Source organism: Cupressus sempervirens, chromosome 4 (genome assembly GCF_028749045.1).
Source record: "Cupressus sempervirens isolate cs-2001-9-10 chromosome 4, ASM2874904v1, whole genome shotgun sequence".
Lineage (NCBI taxonomy): Eukaryota > Viridiplantae > Streptophyta > Pinopsida > Cupressales > Cupressaceae > Cupressus > Cupressus sempervirens.
This window is the reverse complement of record NC_143121.1, coordinates 414761027-414783690: the sequence shown is the minus strand read 5'-3', so window position 1 is coordinate 414783690 and position 22664 is coordinate 414761027. Positions and strand designations below refer to the sequence as shown.

The 22664-nt window shown below is 35.1% G+C and overlaps 1 protein-coding gene across 2 annotated transcripts in view; it reads left to right on the top strand.

The window, feature by feature from the left end:
* Positions 1–3045: 3045 nt before the first annotated feature.
* LOC149561808 (UDP-N-acetylglucosamine diphosphorylase 2-like) overlaps positions 3046–22664 on the top strand; it is a 153516-nt gene continuing 133897 nt past the window's right edge. For both annotated transcript variants that reach the window (XM_089825331.1, XM_089825332.1), the window contains exons 1-3: positions 3046–3364; positions 3950–4004; positions 4313–4464. In XM_089825331.1, coding sequence (XP_089681457.1) covers positions 3224–3364; positions 3950–4004; positions 4313–4464 — 348 coding nt within the window. In that variant the 5' untranslated portion in view covers positions 3046–3223. The remainder of the gene's footprint in view (positions 3365–3949; positions 4005–4312; positions 4465–22664) is intronic.

The window sequence follows — 22664 nt, the reverse complement described above, 5'->3', positions numbered from 1 at the left end:
TCACTATTGTCCACATAAACCCCAACCTCACCCAAGAACACTAGAAACTCCAGTCACAAGGGGAAAAATGGCTCATGGGTTCACTACAATTTCAAACCCTACGAGCCAGAAAAATTAATTCCAACTGAGGCCTATGGAAAATGACATGCCCTCGTCTTCCCAAATGCCTCTACCATCTTCCAAAACCCTGATATGGATTTCGCAAACCCAACGGTTTGATTAAAATGCCTTCATAAAAATCCATAATTGGGTTTTCATTTTGAATTCCATCTATTTCTTGGAAGAAACTTCTTCCATTTTTGCTCCAAAATTGGAAGAAAAAATTGATAATTAGGTTTTGCGTTTGGTGAACCAAATGCCCCCATTTTGTTGCATAACCATGTTTTCACCGTCAAAACCCTATTCTGCCCCTTGTATTCCCGTAAGCAAATGGGGCCTTATTGGAAAAGATTGAATGATTGAGAAAAGCTCGTGAATTGTGGGTTGTTGAATAAATTTATATGTGATTCTGGAGTCAAATTGCATTAGATGGATCATTTGTAAGGAGTGTCTCTAGTGCAATTTTATTTTCAGCATGATCAGTAAGATATATTTATTTTATTTGCATGAAGCATTAGAGTTAAAATATTATATAAGTTCGTCCTTTATAATTATTATTTTTAATTTTATAAGTAATTTATATGATAGATAAGTGGATCGGATCAATTATAGCATTTTAAAATTGAACATCATAGGTATTGAGAAATATTTAATTATTTCCCAATCTATATCTAGTTTGTCTCGAGAGCATCGGAGTTAAAATACATTCCAACTATTTTAAAATTGCGTCCATATATTTGATCTATTGCATCTTGATTACTAAATTGTTTATAATTAATGTGCATAGAATTTTATAAAGTTGTACGTTTTAAACTTATAATACTGACTCTATCGCCCTTTGACACTAGTCTTTATATTACTCTTGTTTCAAGATACTTTTAAATCCAAACTTATAAACCAAACTTCCAACAGTTAAAACATTGACTCACAACAATAAGATGCCATACACCATAACACAATGCTTTTGTGGACTAGGGAAACTGTTATTTAGAGGGAAAATCCCAATAGGGATGTCACCTACAAGATAATGTACTAATACACAAGTTCCTTGTGAAAAGATGCGACCCAATTAGGAGTCTAATACAATGCATTTAGTAGAGAAATCCATGTTAGAAGATCTTGAACCCTTGTTAGAAGGTTGCAACCCTAATAAAGACTGATAGGAAACAAATAGATCCACTACCTAAATGCGTTAGCAAGTGCAAAGAATAAATCTTCAGTATAACATATCGAGAACAATGAATTGACTAATCAAGAACTTACTTACCAAAATAGTTCCTTTAAGGCTCACCTTAATCATCCAACACAATCATTGTTGTGCTTTGATCACCCAGTATGAAAGCTCACATCCACTCATTATTTTCACCAAGTGCATACATCCATCTAAAGAAAACATCTTTGCTTTATATCCCTTATAATTAATCAATTAGGTTGTCTTGTTAAGGCTTCTGCAATGTCCAATTAATTACACAAGTCCATTTTAAGGCATACATGCCTTCATAAGCATCAATACAAATATTACAATATAGTTCTCATATGCTACAATATGATTATCAAATTCTACAATGATAAAATAAACTCTTCCTCAATACTATCGACTACTAGTAAAATATACTACACATTTCACAACAAAGACATTCCTAGAATAATTTAAATGCTTTTCTATCATGAACATAGGTGCACAAACAAGTCTTCTATCACATCCCAAACTCACTTACATTAATACTAGCTTGCCAATAAGACACAACAAAAACATGGTCAACTGTCTATTCCATAATTTCCTATACATTGGGCTACTATTAGTCTTCACCAAATGAATTATAGCACAACTAGAACTTATTATAAGATCCAAGGAAATATAGCCATGATATTTATACTCATTTTTCCACACATAAGTAAACTAGCATACCATAACTTACCACATACCAACTTCCATTGATCAAACAAATATCCCACAATATACATAATTTGTGTACATCATGATCATACAAACATTGTCATCAATGATAAGATCTGTCATCAATACAACATAGAAGCTACTGATCCAAGTGCCAACAAGATCCCAATTCCTAACAGATCCACCCTTACCAAGTATTAACATGATAAAATAATATTTGCAACCAACGTATTGAGATACATTTCAAATACATGATGACATGTGGAAATGGATAAAAGACTAATATTTTTGTTTTCTTACTTTCTTTTAACTACTGAATATCCCAAAACACTTTTAATATCTTAATCTCATTCCTTATAATATTGATCTTATACACTATACAACAACTAATCTTTATTAAAATCTATACTAGTCATTCAATTTTACCAATAAATTAAAAATTTCTCACACTAGAACTATTTCTTAAAATGACTATACTTATATTTTACAATCAATTCATTAATCAAACTCATGAACATTATAAAAATTAAATAAATCTAAAACTCAATAAATTTAGTAATTACCCACATAAGCATTTATCAAATTTGTGACAAATGAACTTACCCAATAGCTCCCAACAAGAAGTACACCCTTAATCTTCCCTTCCAAGACTACAAATCATGACAAATGCACTTACCCATTTCTTGACAACACACAAAACTTTAGATACAAACAACCCTAAAATCATGAAATACCTACCCACACAAACAATCTCATTCATACTTGAAAAAAAAGCCACAAAGAAAAAATAAGGAACCAACCAACAAGTGTAACTCCTCTATTTATGCTCACCATGTTGGCCACCTTGCACTTTCAATGATTCAAATCCCCAAGAAATATAAACAACTTGAATGAATTCATAGCGAGGAGGATTGTATGGTCCCATGCCCAGCTCATAGCCTAATTTTTACTATAAAAACCTCAGCAGACAGCCCTTAAATATTAAGTAATTAGACATTTATGGAGCCCCCCTAGAAGAAATAAAGGAACAAATCGACTTATTCGGACTCACATCTTGGACAGCAAAATGCACTCCACATCAGTGACAGGAGGAAGAAACTAATTCGACTGCCATTTACAGATGCGATTCGCAATATATTTTGCAGGACCGAAATCTTTCTTACAGAGAATCCATTGAAGAATTGAAGTTTAAACGCCACGAGATTTTTCAATCTGTAAGCATTGACGATGGGGGAAGCCGGTTATGAGGAAATGGAACCGCCACAGGCTTTGGTGGAGCGGCTTAAGGATTTTCGTCAAGAACAAACCCTGGCATTGTGGAAGGAGCTCAATCCGCAAGAGCGCCAGCTTTTGATCAATGACCTTGAGGTTTTTCGATTTTTGTAGATTTTAACGTTTGCTTTTATTTAAATTTGCACGTCTCAGAATATAGCGGTGGTATGATTATCTCTTTGTTTTGTTTGATTGTTTGATCATATTTAATCCAGTTTATTGGGATTTGAATATTTCCGGTTCTACAGCTTATTGCAATACCTTTTTCGCTAAGAGTAGATCTAAGGCCAAATGTTGTTACTTTTTACTGAAACGTCGTTATAAATGATCTACTTACTGTTGTCAATTCTCGAGTTGCTGATAGCTGCTCTTCAATTCCACTGATTTGCTTCAGATTTCTACGTACTATTTATTGTCCTAGCTCTGAAATTAATGAATTGTGCTGCATCTTTATTTTGTATTTGTTTGGTACAGTTTATTCGAGCTTTTGCTTTTCAATGCAAAAGGCCTTGCCTTCGCATACTTTCTAGTGGTCCCTTTTATAATTTAATATCTAAAAATATTCTATGAGCTGCAGTATTGAGTCTCATTGAGTGGGAGAAAACTAGCTTTCACGTTTGTTGTGTCCCAGCTGTGCCTATGCCATACCATTAATGTCATATGCTGTCATGTTTTATGCAGAGTCTGGATCTTCCCCGAGTTGATCGAATTATCAAACAATCTTTTCTTGTGCGAGGTGAGTTTTGTTTAGTTTGTTTCACATAGATTTACTACTAAACCAGGTTACAATTCAAAATCTAAGAGTACAAAGTCTGAACTATATGCGAAGGTGTCATACATCGAATTTGTGTCTTGCTTGGCAATGACCCAAAATCTACCTTCGCCTGAACATTTGTCTTTATGTCGTTGGAGGAATTCGGAATTGGTGTCCCATTTTAATATGGATTTGCGCTTTTATGGATTTTATTTCTGCACGCCATTATGTTGCACCTGTATTCTTATTTAAATTTAGGTATATACTAACCTTTAACTTGTTTTGTGAAGATCGGCCTATACCAAATCCAGAACCAGTTCCGGAGGCAAGTGTCTCCACTGCCGTGGAAAGAACACCAGAAGAAAGGGAAAGATGGTGGAAAATGGGACTGAAGGCCATTTGTGAGGGCAAGCTCGCAGTTGTGCTTTTGTCTGGAGGCCAGGTATTCTGTTCTTGATATGTGCAATTGTTACAATTTCATACATGCATAATCACTATAGTCACTAGAAAAACTGGGGTTCAGGGCCCTGGCTGGATTACTCTCTTTCAGTTTTTCTCTATGTTTCTGGGATGGGGGACGGCAAAAAAGCTCCTCGATTATGGTAATAGTTGGGCGACAGCTAATAGTAATCATTTTTTAAAGTATATTAATATGCATAAAATATTTAAGAATAACTAAAATTTCTACAAGATTTAATACAGAATTGAGAGCACATCTGAGAAGTGACAATTTGACTTCATTTATCAAAATAATAAATGTTCACGATAAGTCAAAATGTTTTATATCATATTAGCATTAGCTGGGTCATAATGGATATGGCAAACTAAAAGTATAAATGGAATTCAATTTACTCAGGAAATACTTGGGTAAAACCCATTTACCATTGGACGCAGCACAGGGCAATTTTTTTAAAACCAGAGGGGGATCTGAAGTTGGTAGCCCAGAGCAGGTTTGAGGAAGTGCATACCAAAGTTTAATGTGCTCTTTCTATTTTTTTTGGTGAGAGGTTGAGTTTGACAGTTGGGGGATGTCCCAGCATCCCTGGGACATCACATGGACTTCTAGGACAGCATGCTATCCGCACAACAGTGCAGCGAAAGGGCAATATCAGGTTAACATCCCGGGATCTTCAGATTTTAATCAAAATCAGGACAGGGAAGGGACACTCTTCTTATTCCTCACCTTGTGATACCTCAAATATTTCTGTGTGCGGAAACACGAGTAAAAATGTCAGGAATCAGGATACATTACTGAGGTACACTATACTTTGTACAGATCCTTCTTCAAATACTCATGTTAAATAGAAAATGGGTTTCTTTTCTACTGGAAATTAGTCCTCAATTTAATGACCACTCTTATACATCAAGTCCAGAGTCTTGTATACTTCAGAATTCAAGATTTTATGTTGAGAAACAATAGCCCTTCATAAGAGCTTCTGAAAAATGAGGCTTTCATAGGGAATAAACAGAAATCACTATTTAATGAGGAAGAGAGTATTTAGCTAAATGTAGGTTTGATAGTGTAGATAGCTTTGGGAGTGTCTATGCATTAGATATGCACGGGTGTCATCAATACTCTTTGCTTCCAATGCCATCAGTTCCAGACTCATTCACACACTGGTCTTGTAATTACACAACGAATCCAAAGGATCCAAGTACAAATATTAAGGGTCTGCCTTCAGAGGGGAAATAAAGTATTATATGTTTAGTTACACCATTTATTCTTTTGTATAATAAATTAAAATCTCCAATTCTATGGAAGAGGTAAAAGTTTTTTTTTAGATAAAGATTCCACCACTTTGGGGGTAGAGCCCTTTATTGAAGAGAAAAACACCAAAGAGATTACATCAGATACAAGAAAGAGCCTAGCTAGCAAAGTGAGGGCAAAAAGAGAGCTCTAGTCCTACGACCTTCCACAACAGATTAACTAGAAACCCTCAGCAAAAAAACATCCCTCTACTTCGAATCCAAAGTCTCCATTCCAACCGGAGACATGAAAATGTGTACCATCAAATGAAGCTTCCCATTTTGAGCACATGTGATGGTGAAGCCCAACATAATACCACAATTTTGGAACCTAGAAGGATAATCCCACCAGTTCATCTTAGAGAAACAAGCTTTCCTTGAACAACTTTGTCCATCACCCCTGCCAAACCGATGCATTATGAAGGAGGGTTTAATTCCCCTCGCCTACTATGGGCTAAGTTCACTTGGTCAACCAACACCCACCCTATCCTGTGCCTCCGCTTCAGTCCCATTAGCGGACACAATCTCAGCTTGTTGGGGCCACAATTCAAGCCCATCCACAACAATTTCTTTTGCTTTTGAATTCACCCCCTTATTTTCCAAGAGGTTGGCCGCCTTTTTGGCATTCCGATAGACATGTGAGAGGCTATAGTATAGAAGTTGATCTAGTCAAAATTTAATCCTTGGGATGTAATGTTCCTCCTCGAGAATAAAATATTAATTATTTTATATTAGATTTCAAATCTTATGAACTAATATAAATTAATTAATAATTCATGGAAAAAATAAAATAATAATAATGTTTTGAGTTAATAAACGCTTAATTCAGGAGTCAGTTTCTTTGTAACAAGGAGTCAGTTTCTTTGGAAGTTTACAGGAATTCTTCCCAGATACTCCAACTTAAATAGGTACCATGTGAAGTTGGAAAGAAGAGGAAAGATTTGAAGAAATAATCTGAACTATAGAAGAGAGGGGTTAAAGTTTATTTTCGTCAGGCTCTCCTGACCTAGTAGAAATAGTATTGCCACAAGAATACATTATTTTTTGTCTGACCCGCAAGAGGACAAGAAGCAGTGTATCCAGTCGGAGGCTATTGCAATCAGGAGTAACGAGAGGTTGCTCGATTAGGCATGGCAGCTATTGTGAACAGAAAAAGATAAGGAGTTTGTCCTTACTACTCCTGGTGATTGTTTTCTCTTAAGCTGGCAGCAGTGGTATCCTAACAAAAGTCGAGATTTAATCGAGAAATATTTATCGGTGGTATTGAAGCAGTAAGAAGCCAAAAATGTATTCCATCCTGTTCAGCGGCTATCTGGAAAGAGACATGGGCAATCTATTTTCAAATTGACAGCATAAGCCTATAATTCGTGCAAGGATGAATCAGATGTGCTTGGCTGTCAATCCAGTCAGAAATTAAAGGAATATTGTATCTTTGTTGAAGACATATTGATAGAGTCATTTTGTACAGCAAAGTCATCCAAACAATACACAAAATCACTAATAAGGTGGTGGACGTGTTTGCAACCAGCGTTTGAAGTAGAATAGTCATAGACATTCACGCAAAGTGCATTTTTAAAAACAAATTCTAATTTCAATTCTTACTACTGTGGTAACTCAGGAAGATTCAAATATAAATGTTGTTATTTATTGAATAAAATGGATCATAGTACTATCTGCATTATTCTGGTGCACTTCAGTTAGAGTCAATAAAATTTCTATGCTCCAATTTGCAATTTCATTCTGCTGAAACTTCCTTCAGAAAAGATTAAAGATAATAAAAAAGGAATTTTACATTGGTATCAAAGCTTTCAGTCCTGCCAGCCTGTGGGTACAAACACACATATGCCAAAAGGAAATTCTAACTTCCGAAATACCAGAGCTAGACAAAACAGATTGGTAGAATCATCTAATTCCTTTATACAAGTTGACATTGAAGACAGTCATATTGAGTCAGACGAGGAAATAATATTTGAAAACAATATGGGAGATGCAGATGACACTAGGAATCTCATAACTGCATTACTTAGGAGCAAACAAGAGATGCAAAATAACGTAAACCGTATGGAAAATTTGATGGCCCAATCCATGAACAATAATAGGAATCATAATCAGAATAATGTAAGGGAATTAGGTGATCAGGAGAACCAATTAGTAAATGGACAACCCGAAAGTTCAACTTCAGCATGACCCTTCATGCCAGCCTTCACCCCTAGAAATCCACAGCTTGAAAGAGAACCTACCATTAGGGAACTCTAGGAAGAGATATAGTAGGATTGGATACAAGCAGGTGACGAATTCAGAGCATCAATGACTTTTAGAGAATATTTGGATGTCAGGATGAAACATAAAAATAAGGGGCAAAGGGGGTATAATAATGAATTACAAAAAAATATTGGGGAAATGTCCATCCCTTATTTTGATGGCTCAGCTAAAACCATTGCCAGAGCTTGGGTACAAAAACTTGACATGTACTTACAATTAAATCCAATGATGGAAGATGAAGCTATCAAATTTGCAACATTACATTTAGAAGGAATTACCCATGAATGGTGGTATCATGGACAGCTTACATTGGGTCATTATTAGATTAGCACTTATGCTGTTTTCACAGAAAGGCTTATTGATAGTTTTGATTCTAAGGATTGTGAACTCCATCTCAAAGATTTGACTCTGCTTAGACAAATAGGTACGGTGGAACAATATATTTCTGAATTTGAAAAATTAGCAGTATTAGTAACAGAAATCACTGAGAGGCAGAAAACAGTAATATTTATAGATGATTATCTGATACTATCAAAGGGTGGGTTAAGTCTTTAAATCCTCCTTCCTTGCAATCAGCCATAAAAAAGGCAAGAGAACTAGAACCCCTGTAAATAATCTGCTAATTCTACGCTTTTGATCAGACTTATCAACAATCTTTATGTGGTGAATACCGAACTTCTCAAATTCTGATGCAAGGAGGAATGATCAACCTTTGATCTGATCTGAAATGGGAGTATCTCTGCAATATATATTCGCTGGATATTGTTGCTTGAAGGAGCAGGCTAAATGTAATTGTGTGTCCATCAAACTACAACAATAACCTACCTATATATCATCACTAAAGGGCATGTCCCTCGAAGGGACATCTTAATCGGCATATATCTCCTCTCTAGAAGTCAGCGATCTGCAAAGAAAAACATATTAATTACTAACTAACACAATGTGTTAGATTAGTAATGAATATTAACAAATCCTTTAGAAATCGCCAGCTTGCAAGGAAAGTATAAAACTTAATGCCAATCATATGATATTTAAGGTGAGAAGATGAGTGCTGACTGCACATTTAGACCTATAGGATTATCGAGTTACATACTTAACACTCCCTCTTAACTTGATAATCATATAGAGATATATTTTATCTATCAACATCAATAGAGATGAATAGGCAAGAATTAATACTCTATATCTGTCTGAATCTTCTTAGTATGTGGTATTATAGAACACATGATACAATGCCATATTACTAAACCTGTAGTATGACAAATCACTACTACTAGTGATAATAGTATTACAGAGAATACAATGTACAGGATTAATCTGAAGAGTAATATGATTTCTTCATTTATTCAAGTTGTGACTCATAGATAGTAGTATTTCTATATCACAACTTGATTGTGAGTTTAAGACCTATCAAGATACAGGATAAAACCTAGAGAATAATAAAATTCTTCCTTTATCCAAATTGCGACTCATTGACATAGCAATGTCAACATCACAATATGATTTTAAACTCATCTAGATCTTATAGTAGAACTCTATTGTTTAGCACATTATCTAAGAGATCGTCATCTCTCATAATGTTTTTTATACAAGTGTTCATTATCTCAGAGATCGTTATTATAGAACTCTTGTCTACCATATCTTTTACATAATGGTAAGGAATTTCAATATGCTTGGACGTGTCATGAAAAACTGGATTCACTGAAAGCTTGATGGAACTCTGATTATCACAATGAATAATCGTAGGATTCATGGCTTGCCCAAATAATCCCATAAGTAGCTTCCTTAGCCAGAGTGCTTCTCGAGAGGTCATCGCTACTGCAATGTATTCGAATGGCTTTTGTGGAGCTCTGAGCTATTGAAGACTGCTTTCTGCATCTCCAAGATATCATCACTAATCCTAAATTGAAACAACATTTTGCAGTACTTTTTCTGTCTTTAACATTTCCACCCCAATCTGAATTAGTGAATCCATGTAAGTTTAAGCCAACCTTCTCGTATTTGAGTCCAAAATTAAGAGTGCCTTGTAAGTATCTCATAATGTGTTTAACTGCAACTAAGTGAATCTCCTTTGGTTCACACATAAACTGACTTAAGACATTAATAGCATAGCAAATATCTGGTCTTGTATTTACTAAGTACATAAGGGACCCAATCATCTGTTTGTAGAGAGTAGGATCTATGGAAGGTGATTTTGTTGCTGCTTCCTTAAGTTTATGTAGATTAGTCTCCATTGGAGAAGACATAGGCTTGCAATTCCACACTCCAAATCTCTTCAAAATGTCTAATGTATACTTCCCTTGATTAAGTATGATACTGCCAGAATTTTTCCGTACTTCTAGTCCTAGGAAGTAATGAAGGAGTCCCAAATATTTCATCTCAAATTCTTTAGTTAGATCTTTCTTGCACTGATCTATGAGATGATCATCACTTGTTATTAGTAAATCATCAACATACAGTATTAGAATTACCATGTCATCTTTATCTCTATTATAATATAAATTTGGATTAGCTTCATTCGTGGAGAATTCTAAGCTGGTGAGATACTTATCAATTCTTTCATACTAGGCTCTGGGAGTCTGTTTAAGCCCATAGAGAGCTTTCTTGAGCCTGCAAACAAAAGCGTTAGGATCATGAGTTTCAAATCCTTTGAGTTGCTCCAGATATACTTCTTTTGTAATCTTTCCATTTAGGAATGCTGTTTTTACGTCCATCTAATGTACTTTCCATCCCTTTGATGCTGCAATTGCTAAGACTGCTCTTATGGAGGTATAGCTGGCAACAGGAGCAAAGGTTTCTTCATTATCAATCCCTTCCTTTTGAGAAAATCCTTTGGCTACAAATCTAGCTTTATACTTTTCAATGCTACCATCAACAACATGCTTTATTTTAAATATCCACTTGGAAGAAACAACAAATTTTCCTTTAGCTCTTGGAACAATTTCCCAAACATCATCTTTCATAATAGATTGGTATTCTTTTGTCATAGCTTCTTTCCAAGTTATATGTTTAATAGCATTAGAAGGATTAGTTGGTTCTGTGTTGGATAAATCACTCATGTTTGCATAATTAGAGAATCTTTTAGGTCTTTTGCTTTCTCTGACTGTTCAGGAAGGTGCAACAAAGTCTTAAGCTGCCTCGACTGTTTTAATGGTCCAAAGTGGTCTTTTTTTTGAATTTTGAGTTTCTTCAAGATTCATATTTTTAATTTCATCTTCAATTTCTTCTAAGTTCTCCCTTTGGGACCTAGATTCACTATTTCTTTCAGAACTAGATAAAGGAGAAGGTTCTTCAGAACTTAGGGCTCTTTTGAATGCAAGATCTTCTTCAAAAATCACATCCCTACTAAGTTCAATACTTTTCTATCTAGGTATGAAAATCCTATATGCTTTAGATGTTTCACTATACCCTACAAAAATACCTATCCTCCTAGAGGGTTCTAACTTGGTTCTCTTTTCTTTTGGAATATGGATATATACAGGGCACCCAAAAATCCTAAGATGACTTATATTAGGTTTGACCTTAATAAATGCTGTTACAAGATTCAAGAATTGGCAAATTAACTGATTTTCGGATGATTGATTAATTAACAGAGGAACAAATGTGTTCCTTATAAAGAATTACAAGGATGTTGTTTCTAAAAGAAACAATGTAGACTGAAGACGAAATTAGAAACAAAACTGAAGATTGGATAGGAAACATTCCTATCTGGACTGAAGACAAAAGAGACAGGATAGGAAACATTCCTATCTAGACTGAAAGACGGAATACATACAAGTAGTTGACCATTATAGAAAGTATTATAGTTGACCATTATAGAAAGTATTTAACTAAGGAGATAATATCTTAATAAAGATATTATCTTAATACCCTCCCTTAATGGTCAACGTACGGATGTCAGAACATTCTGGGATAATTGAGACCCTCCTTGGATCTATAGAATGCTGAAACCAAGAAGCTTTGCCAGAAGAGTGTTATGACTCAAAACAGATTGCAATTACAAAACTTCGGTTTTGTGGAAAAAATGGTAAAATCTAGAATCTCACACAACCTTGCGTATTACAGACAACATGAAATGGTTTTTAAGGAGAAAATCAACAAACCCAGAAAAACAAAAACAGATTCAGAAGGTGAAAAATGTAGCTTCACCTTGATTAGGAAGCTTGACAACTTGTGCTGTTGGCTGGGAAGCATTTTGCTTTGCTTGGGCAGCCAAACGTTTTTTTTTTTCAACATGCGCTGCTTCTAGTGGTTATAATTGCGGCCATTGAATCGTAGACTGCCCTCCAACATCAGATTAGTCAAAGATGCCATTTCGAAGAATTCAGGTACAAACTTCAAGACTGAAATTCAACAAGCACAAATTTCAAGAAAAATTCCTAGTTGACCCAGAAAAATTGACAGGTACCCAGAAGAACTAATACAAAAGCCAGAAAGAATTTGAAGTCGGATTTAAAATCTGTAGGCTCAAAATTCGAGGCACAAAAAAAAAGGTACCCACAAAAATTTGACGAAGACCCATTTGAGATCTCGAAAAACCCACCAAGAATATGTGATCAAAATTTTTTTCCAACTCCAAAAATTAGGGTTTCGGGCAAAATCCTAGCCGGCGGCTTGGAAGGTCGAAGTTGCAGAAAAAAATGGTGGATTGTTGATAAAAATGGTTGTTTCTTGTTCCAGAAAGAGTCTCTCAACCAGATACGATTGTGTAAGAGGGAGTGTGAGCCAAAAAAACTATTTCGCTGTTGCAGGCAAAAGAGCCAAATCTCGTCTGCAAAAAAACAACAGTAAAAAAAAGCCAAAAAACTCAGGACTTCAGGCCCTATAGACTGTGCGTGAGCTTGCTAGGATGTAGATTGACCAAGAAAAGATGTAGATCGTCCAGTTGGAGAGCCGCGATTTGCAAAGTTCGGCCCCCAAAAAAAATGACCATTAATGCCACGTAATTTGCAGACCTGAATTTGGGATTTTCTCTAGGCCGAACACCCTAGGCGGGTTTGAGAGAAAATCGACAGAAATAATTTCAAAAAATAAACAAATAATTTCACGAAAAAATTATAAATTTTTTTTCGAAAAAATTGAAGTATTAGCTCTGATACCATGTTACAAGATTCAAGAATTGGCAAATTAACAGATTTTCGGATGATTGATTAATTAAGAGAGGAACAAATGTGTTCCTTATAAAGAATTACAAGGACGTTGTTTCCAAAAGAAACAACGTAGACTGAAGACGAAATTAGAAACAAAACTGAAGACAGGATAGGAAACATTCCTATCTGGACTGAAGACAAAAGAGACAGGATAGGAAACATTCCTATCTAGACTGAAAGACGGACTAAAAACAAGTAGTTGACCATTATAGAAAGTATTTAACTAAGGAGACAATATCTTAATAAAGATATTATCTGAATAAATACCTCTTCTGGAGTTTTATCTCTAAGGTAAGAATGCGGGCTTTTGTTTTGAATATAAACAACAGTACAAGAGGCTTTTGCCCAAAGGTAATATTCTAGATTTTGATCAAAAATCATAGCTCTAGCAGCTTCTATAATTGTTCTATTCTTACTTTTTGCTACCCTATTTTGCTTTGGATTATAAAGAACGGTGTACTCCCTCTTAATCCTGATTCTTTACAAAACCTTTTAAACAAGTCTGAGGTATATTCCCCTCCGTTATCAGTTCTAAGGGTTTTAATTTTGTGTCCTAAAAGGTTTTCAGTTAATGCTTTAAATTCTTTAAATCTCTTTAGGATTTCTTTTGATTATTTGCATTTTAAGAAGTAAATCCATGTTTTTCTAGAGAAGTCATCTATGAACAAAATATAATACCAGAATCCTCCAAGAGAAGGAATAGACATAGGTCCACATAAATCTGAATGAATTAATTCCAAAACATTATTTGTTTTCCTAGTGCTATCATGAAATGGACTTCTGGTGTTCTTACCCAGAGCGCACCCTTTGCATATGCTTGAGTGGTCTTTATTTAGTTTAGGTAATCCAATAACCATCTTCTCCATAGTTGATAAGGTTTTTAAATTTAGATGCCCTAATCTTCTACGCCATATTTCATTTATGTTTGCAACTTCATGAACTAAGGCTTGAATAGGTCGACTAGATTCTGTATTCAATTCATACAAATATCCTTTTCTCTGATCAATCAACTTTGCTTTCTTGATTGAGGAGTTCTTTGCCCAAGTTAATACTTCGCCATCCACGAATGCAACATTATGCCCATCATCTTCAAGTGCTATAATTGAGATTAGATTTCTTTTAATTCTTGGTACGTAGAGTACACCTTTTAGAAGAAGAGTATTTCTTGATTTTAGTTTCAAGGTGCAATTTCCAATTCCTTCAACGGAGTGTGCTGAATTATCACCAATCGTAACTTCACCGTTAACCTTCTTTGATAGGGAGTCTAGTGTTTCTTTGTATCCCGTTATATGTCTAGAAGATCCACTATCAATTACCCATGCTTTATTTGAAATTTCATTTGATAGTGAGGAGTACACACAATTCTCATGATCATAGGTATCTTCCTCCCTAATAACATTGTACAGTTTGCTTGTTGTTTAGAAATTTCAGGACAATTAGATCTATAGTGTCCAAATTTTTCACATTTGAAACACTTTATTTTAGATAGATGTTTCTTGGATTTCCCATTCTTTTGATTTCCCCTTTTCTTCTTGAAATGCTTCTTTTTGCCCTTATATGAGTTTGTATTAAGAACACAAAGTTCTTCATCTTTTGTTTTCAGTTTCCCTCATTTCTTTAGTTTTCTGGATTCTTCTTGAAGACAATCGTTCTTAAGTCTGTTGAAGTTGGGAAGATTATCTCTAGCACTTATTCCTTGTGCAAAAGTCTCCCATGAATCTAGTAATCCATCTATAGCTATTAGTGTTAATTCTATATAACTAATAATGGTTCCTATACTTGATAGTTCATCTCTAATGTCGACAACCCTTAGGAAGTAAGAATTCATTGATTCTCCTTTTTTTTTATAAATGTAATTTAGTTGCCTTTTTAGTGTTAGAACCCTAGTTGCATTGTTGATCTCATATGCATTTCGTAGTGCATTCATCATATCAAATGCAGTTTGATGTTTTGTAAGCATGGGTACGATATCATTTTTTACTCCATCTAATATGATTTGAATTGCTTTCCTATTTCCTTTGCTCCAGATGGATTTATGAGGTTCAACTGGTGGTTGTTTGGATGCTTTATCAACGAATTGTCTTACATCATTCTCTTCAAGAATCATCATGATTCTAAATTTCCAGGCATCAAATCGTTCTTTCCCATCAAACTTGTCCTTGGGTCTGATTGTGTATGCCATTGAATATAGGAGATAGTTGCTAGATATATATGAAGTCTGATAACTAAATTTTGCAGAGCCTAGGTTCGACTACCAAAGTTCTGATACCATGTAAATAATCTGCTAATTCCATGCTTTTGATCAGACTTATCAACAATCTTTATGTGGTGAATACTGAACTTCTCAAATTCTGATGCAAGGAGGAATGATCAACTTTTGATCTGATCTGAAATGGGAGTATCTTTGCAATATATATTCGCTGGATATTGTTGCTTGAAGGAGCAAACTAAATGTAATTGTGTGTCCATCAAACTACAAGAATAACCTACCTATATATCATGACTAAATTGGATGTCCCTCAAAGGGACATGTCCCTTCATTAATGAACATATATCTCCTCTCTAGAAGTTGGCGATCTGCAAAGAAAAACATATTAATTACTAACAAACACAATGTGTTAGATTAGTAATGAATATTAACAAATCCTTTAGAAATCGCCGGCACACAAGGAAAGTATAAAACTTAATGCCAATCGTATGATATTCAAGGTGAGAAGATGAAGTGCTGACTGCACATTCAAACCTGTAGGATTTTTCGGGTTACATACTTAACAACCCCCTTCTATAGGAAAGATATTTAACAAAGGGCCACTCTCTAAGCCAAATTTTGATAAAAAACCTTTTCCGAACACACCACCTATAAACATATTAGAAAAGAAGAGCGTGATGAACTCAAAAGAAAAAAATTGTGCTTCAATTGTAAAGAAGCATGGGCACCAGGTCATAGATGTTTGGGAAAAGGGGAAATTCACTACATTAAAGTACTGAAGATGAGGAAAATATAGATCCAAATTAGGAGCAAGGTCCTAAAACTATAGGACAGGTTTAGGAAGATCCACCAAGGGAGGGTGAACTAGCAACAATGACAGGAACTCCACATTTTAATATCTTCAGAGTAAGAGGGGTTTTACAGGGGCAACGAGTCATTGTTATGATAGATAGTGGTGCTACACATAATTTCATTGATACTACTCTTGTTAAAAAATGTGGCTTACATACAGTGAAACATGAAGGTTTTGGTGTCTGAGTAGTAGGTGGTACTACTTTAGTAAGCACACATAAAGTTCCTCAATTAAGAATTACTCTTGGTAATTATACAGTAATAGATGATTTTTATGTGGTTGATTTGGCTAACTCTAATGTTATGTTGGGCATTCAATGGTTGATAACTTTGGATAAATAATCACATAGTTTCAAACGTATGGAATTTTCTTTCGGAATTAATGGAGAAAAGGTAATTCTCAGAGGAATGTCAAATGGTGGACCCCGAGTTGTGTCTGCTAATAGAATGGAGGCCATTTTCCATCATGGTGATATAGCTTGGTCAACACAATGCCTTATCTCCATTAATGTAACAGGTTTTGAATCTAAACATTATCAAGATGATTTGTTGTAGATTTTAGATTCACATAGTGTGGTTTTCAACTTTTCAGTGACAGACCTCCGGGAGTATCTCCAGATAGAGGGTTTGAACATACTATTGAGTTGGAAGAAGGGGCAAAGCCAGTTATTACTACTCCTTATAGACATCCTAAGGCATTTAGAGATGAAATAGAAAAGGCCATTAAAAAGTTGCTAGATATGGGACATATCAAGCCCAGTTCAAGTCCATTTGCTTCTTCAATAGTGCTGCTCAAAAAGAAAGATGAGACTCTTCGCATGTGGATAAATTATTGTGCCCTCAATAAAAAGACCATAAAAAACATGTATTTGATTCCTCGCATCGATGAATTGTTAGATGAATTTCATGGTGCTGTATATTTTCTAAAATTGATTTAAGATCTGGATACCATTAGATAAAACTAAGGGAACATGATATTCATAAAACTGCTTTCCATTATGGTTACTACGAATTTTTTGTCATGCTGTTTGGACTGACAAATGCTCTAGCAACATTTCAATATTGTATGAATCATAATTTTAATAAACAATTGAGGAAGTTTTTGTTAGTTTTCTTTGATGATATACTGATTTACAACAAGACTTGGGAGGAACACTTGAAACATATTGATGAGATTTTGGGTATTAGGGAATCAACACTCCCTTTATGCAAAAGCCTCTCAATGTGAATTTGATATGACCCAGATTTTATATCTGGGACATATGATTAGTGCCAAAGGTGTGTGTAGGTACATCAAGAGAATATTTGAGCCATTTTTGGATTGGCCTCCGCCACAGAATCATTCAGATCTCAGAGGTTTCTTTGTTTATGCAGTTATTACAGGAGATTTGTTAAGGGACTTTCATAGCTTGGAGCACTATTAATAGATCTTACCAAAAGGGGGCTTTTAGGTGGATTGAAGAAGCAGAATAGGTATTTGACAAACTCAAGAAGGTAATGAGTTCTTGCCCAGTTCTTGCACTTCTTGATTTCAATCAGCGTTTTGTATTAGAATGTGATGCTTCAGGTGAAGGAATAGGGGCTGTTTTAATGCAAAATAAGCACCCTATTGCTTATGAAAGTAGAAAACTCAATAGTGCTAAACGATTGTATTCAATATATGATAAGGAAATGTTGGCAATTATGCATGCTTTGGCTAAATTTCAACAATATTTGATGGGTGGTAGGTTTGTGATTAGAACTGATCGTAACAATTTGAAATATTTCTTGAGCCAGAAAGATTTGAATGACAGGCAACAAAAGTGGATCAGCAAGATCCAAGCTTATGATTTTGAAATTGAATATGTTAAAGGTAAGAACAATGTGGTTGTTGATGCATTATCTAGGAAACCTGAAATAAATGCTATCTCGGGAGTAACAACTGATTGGAAATCTTTGCTTTTAGTAGAATATTCTAAAAATACATTTGCATGTGACTTTTAGATGTGAATATTCAGGATGAAAGATACAAGGTTATAAATGAGATCATTTATTATAAAGATAGAACTTTCCTTGTACTAGGATCTAAAGTGAAATTGAAGATTATGCAGGCACTTCATGATTTACCTTTGGCAGGACGCCCTAGTTATTTCAAAACGTATAGGCAAATACGTGAATGGTTCACATGGAAAGGGCTAAAAAATGATGTATTACGTTATGTGAAGGAATGTATCACATGCCAACAAAATAAAGTTGAGCATTCCTATCCAGCAAGACTACTTCAACCTTTACCCATTCCAGAACAAAAATAGGAAAGGGATTCTATGGATTTCATTATCGGTTTGCCCTGAGTATAAGGTAAAGATTTTAATTTTGTTGTAGTTGATAGATTAACAAAATTTGCACATTTCTTTGCTATCACTATCAAATTCACTGCAGTTCAAGTTGCAAAATTATTTTTCAAAGAGGTGTTCTGCTTACATGGTTTGCCAAAAAACATATCAGTGAAAGAGATAGCAAATTCCTGAGTATCTTCTGGGAAGAATTATTCAAGTTAACAGGTACAGAGTTGAACCATAGTACCAACTACCATTCGCAAATAGATGGACAAGCAAAGATTGTGAACAAGTGGATTGAAGGTTTCCTTCGTAATTATGTGGCTGGACATCAAAAGGTTTGGATCAAATGGTTGTATTTAGGAGAATTTTGTTACGACACGACATATCATATGTCTATTGGTATGACTCCATTCAAGACTTTGTATGGATATGATGTTGTATTCTTTGTTGATATTGCTTTTGACAATAGCAATGTACTCAAAGCTCAGAACTGGCTTCAGGAAAGTCAAGATATTCTAAAGGCACTTAAGGATAACTTGTAATCTGCTCAGAATCAACAAAAACTTTATGCAGATAGGAAACGTACAGAGTGCAATTTTGATGAAGGTGAAGGTGAGTAGGTATATCTCAGGCTACAACCCTATTAACAATCTTCTCTCAAATGTAGTGGTGCTGAGAAATTGAAACCTCGCTTATATGGAACTTATCAGATTGTTCGAAAAATTGGTGTTTTCACTTATGAATTGAATCTTCCAGAGGGTAGCCGCATACACAATGTCTTTTGCATTTCATGCCTTAAGAAGGCATTAGGCAAATAGGTAGCAATTTTTGAAGAATTACCACCTTTGGATTCAGAGCGAAAATTGGAAACCATTCCCCACAAAATCTTGGATGTTCGTGAAAGGCGTTTATGTAATCGCTTCATCAAGGAATATTTGATTCAATGGAAGAATTCGTCAGTGGATGATGCTATATGAGAAGGTGAACAAGTGTTGCAACATCCAAATTTATAGTTGCTTGTGGGCAAGCAACAAGAGGGAGGGGAGATTTCTAATGGACCTCTAGAACTATTAATATAAAGATAGAGAAAGGAGAATAAAATATTAATTATTTTATATTAGATTTCAAATCTTATGAACTAATATAAATTAATTAATAATTCATGGAAAAAAACAAAATAATAATAATGTTTTGAGTTAATAAGTGCTTAATTAAGGAGTCAGTTTCTTTGGAATAAGGAGTTAGTTTCTTTGGAAGTTTACGAAAATTCTACCTGGGTACTCCAATTTAAATAGGTATTGTGTGAAATTGGAAAGTAGAGGAAAGATTTGAAGAAATATTCTGAAGTATGGAAGAGAGCGGTTAAAGTTTCTTTTCGTCAGGCTCTCCTGACCTAGTAGAAATAGTATTGGTGCAAGAATACATTATTTTCTGTGTGACTCGCAAGAGGACAAGAAGCAGTGAATCCAGTCGGCGGCTATTGCAATCAGGAGTAACGAGAGGTTGCTCAATTAGGCTTGGTGGCTATTGTGTACATAAAATGATAAGGAGTTTGTCCTTACTACTCCTGGTGATTGTTTTCTCTTAATTTGGTGGCAATTGTATCTTAACAAAAGTCAAGAGATTTAATCGAGAAAGATTTATCGGTGGTATTGAAACAGTATGAAGACAAAAATATATTCCATCCTGTTCGGTGACTATCCAGAAAGAGATGTGGGCAATCTATTTTCAAATTGACAGTATAAGCCTATAATTTGTGCAAGGATGAATCGGATGTGTGTGGTAGTCAACCCAGTTAGAAATTAAAGGAATATTTGACAACATAAGCCTATAACTCTATTTTCAAATAGGCAATATAGACATTCATGTCAGGTGCATTTTTAAAAACAACTTTTAATTTTAATTCCCACTACTATGGTAACTCAGGAAGATTCAAATATAAATGTTGTTATTTATTGAATAAAATGGATCATACTATTTGCATTATTCCGGTGTACTTCAGTTAGAGTCAATAAAATTCCTATGCTCCAATTTGCAATTTCATTTTTCTGAAACTTCCTTAGAAAAGATTAAAGAAAATAAAAAAGGAATGTTACATGAGACTCACTACTTGAGCCATCAATTGGAAATCTGCCCCCTAGCATTCACATTTATGCTAAACAAAGAATCACTCTCTATTTCAACTCTCAAACAACCTTTTTGGACACACAGTTTGGTTCCCTTGGCCAATATTTCTAATTCAACTTCATTGTTTGAGGCAATGCGTAGGTATCCATACAAAGCCTAGATGCAAGATCCGATGCTGTTCCTAATAATATAACTGATCCCGGCTTCTCTGGGTTACCTCTTGCTGCCCCGTCCATGTTCAACTTCACTCACTCATTAGGCAGAATTGTTCAACGAGCCTCAACTCTTATATTTGTTTTCTTTAGTCCAATACTCACTGGGGCTTCGAGGGAGCACTACACACTTAAATCTGCTCATCCCATTTGCATGTGTAAGAGTTTTTCCCCCAATTTTTTTGGCATTGACCACCTCACATATGTTGAGCTAGATGGTAAGAATGGTTTGCTCCAAAGAATTAGCTTTGCCATTAAAGATCCTGCCATTCTTCTTTTTCCGAATCTTCCATACCAGCAGGGATAGGCCAACTAGCCAAATATCTTCTTATAAAGAAGCTCTACCCCTTATGGACCAACTCTTCACAAAATCCACTAGGTGAAGTTTTCTCGAGGAGACCCATCGTATAGAATGCATCAACCAATCCCAAGAAGCAATTGCAAAAGGACACCATTATAGTTGATGATCGATATATTCCTCATGTTGCAATCACATTTGGCAAATAGCTAACAATGTCAAAGGTTTTGAGCCTATCTCTTGTCAGAATCCTTCTTTGTAGAGTAATCCATAAGAAACCACAAAATTGCCGACCATCTAGGATTAATCAAAAGTCACCTCTAGATCTCATATACATCCTTAACACTATACTCTCTGAACATAGCCACACACTAGACAATCTCGTCCTCCTCTTGGGCATCTTTTAGCCTAATCGAATCCAAGGAAGGAGATAAATAATCCTCATTTGGGTTCCAATTAAATAACATATTGACTTGATCCCTGCAAATCACATAGTCAGAAACCCACTCACCAAACTGCCCTTCTACGTCCCCCAGCCAATCGATATTGTCAGAAATGTCTCCCAAGGTTGTTTCACCATTCCAAGAAACTCTCCAAATTTAACTGTTCAGTCGTCCCCTATTTTCCAAGTGAGATGGCTGGTAATGATGCTCTTGCTATCCATGTGAACCTCCATATAGCAGACCCACCAAAAACGTTAGCCAACGTGAAAATCCCGGCTGGCTCCTTGTCATCCAAATGCTTCTACCTTGACAATCTGCACCATAGCTTCCCTAGAAATTTGTACATTTTCCGTGAAAGTTTAGCTCCCAAGGCTAAACTTTAGAGAAGCAACCTTTTTAGACCAGCCCCATCGTCTTTTTTGGACAGGCATGTATCCTCCCATTTGAGTAACTAATTTTTTTTGTCTTCTTTAGCACTGAGCCATAAGAATTTCTTCAAGATACTCTCAATGTTAGTAACAATTTTATATGTCAATCTGAAGCATGACATAACATAATCATGAATGGCAGACAAAATTGCCTTGATCATCACAATACACCTTGCTTATGAGAGCCAATCATTTTTCCAAGAAAGAGATTTGGCTTGAGACTTGTTGATAATATCCTCGTAATACACTATTCAATTGGCTCCCATAAAAAGTGGAGCCCTGAGATATCTCATTGAAAGGATTGAAATCTAGAAACTGTAATATTCCAGTCTTGTAAATGTAATTCTAAAGGTAAATTCCAGGAGTTATTCCAAGCATACTAACAAGTTCTAAACATAAATTCAAATAGTTATTCCAAATGGATTCTGAATACTGACTTCATATACCAGTTTAACATCTATACTCAATTTATTTACATATTTGAGATGTATATAATGCTAAGAATTTTTTATTAAAGATATGCACTAGGAGTTTATAGAGAGGATATGATATTAACCCTTCACAATTGATTTAGAAACATGAAAATATTGCAATCGT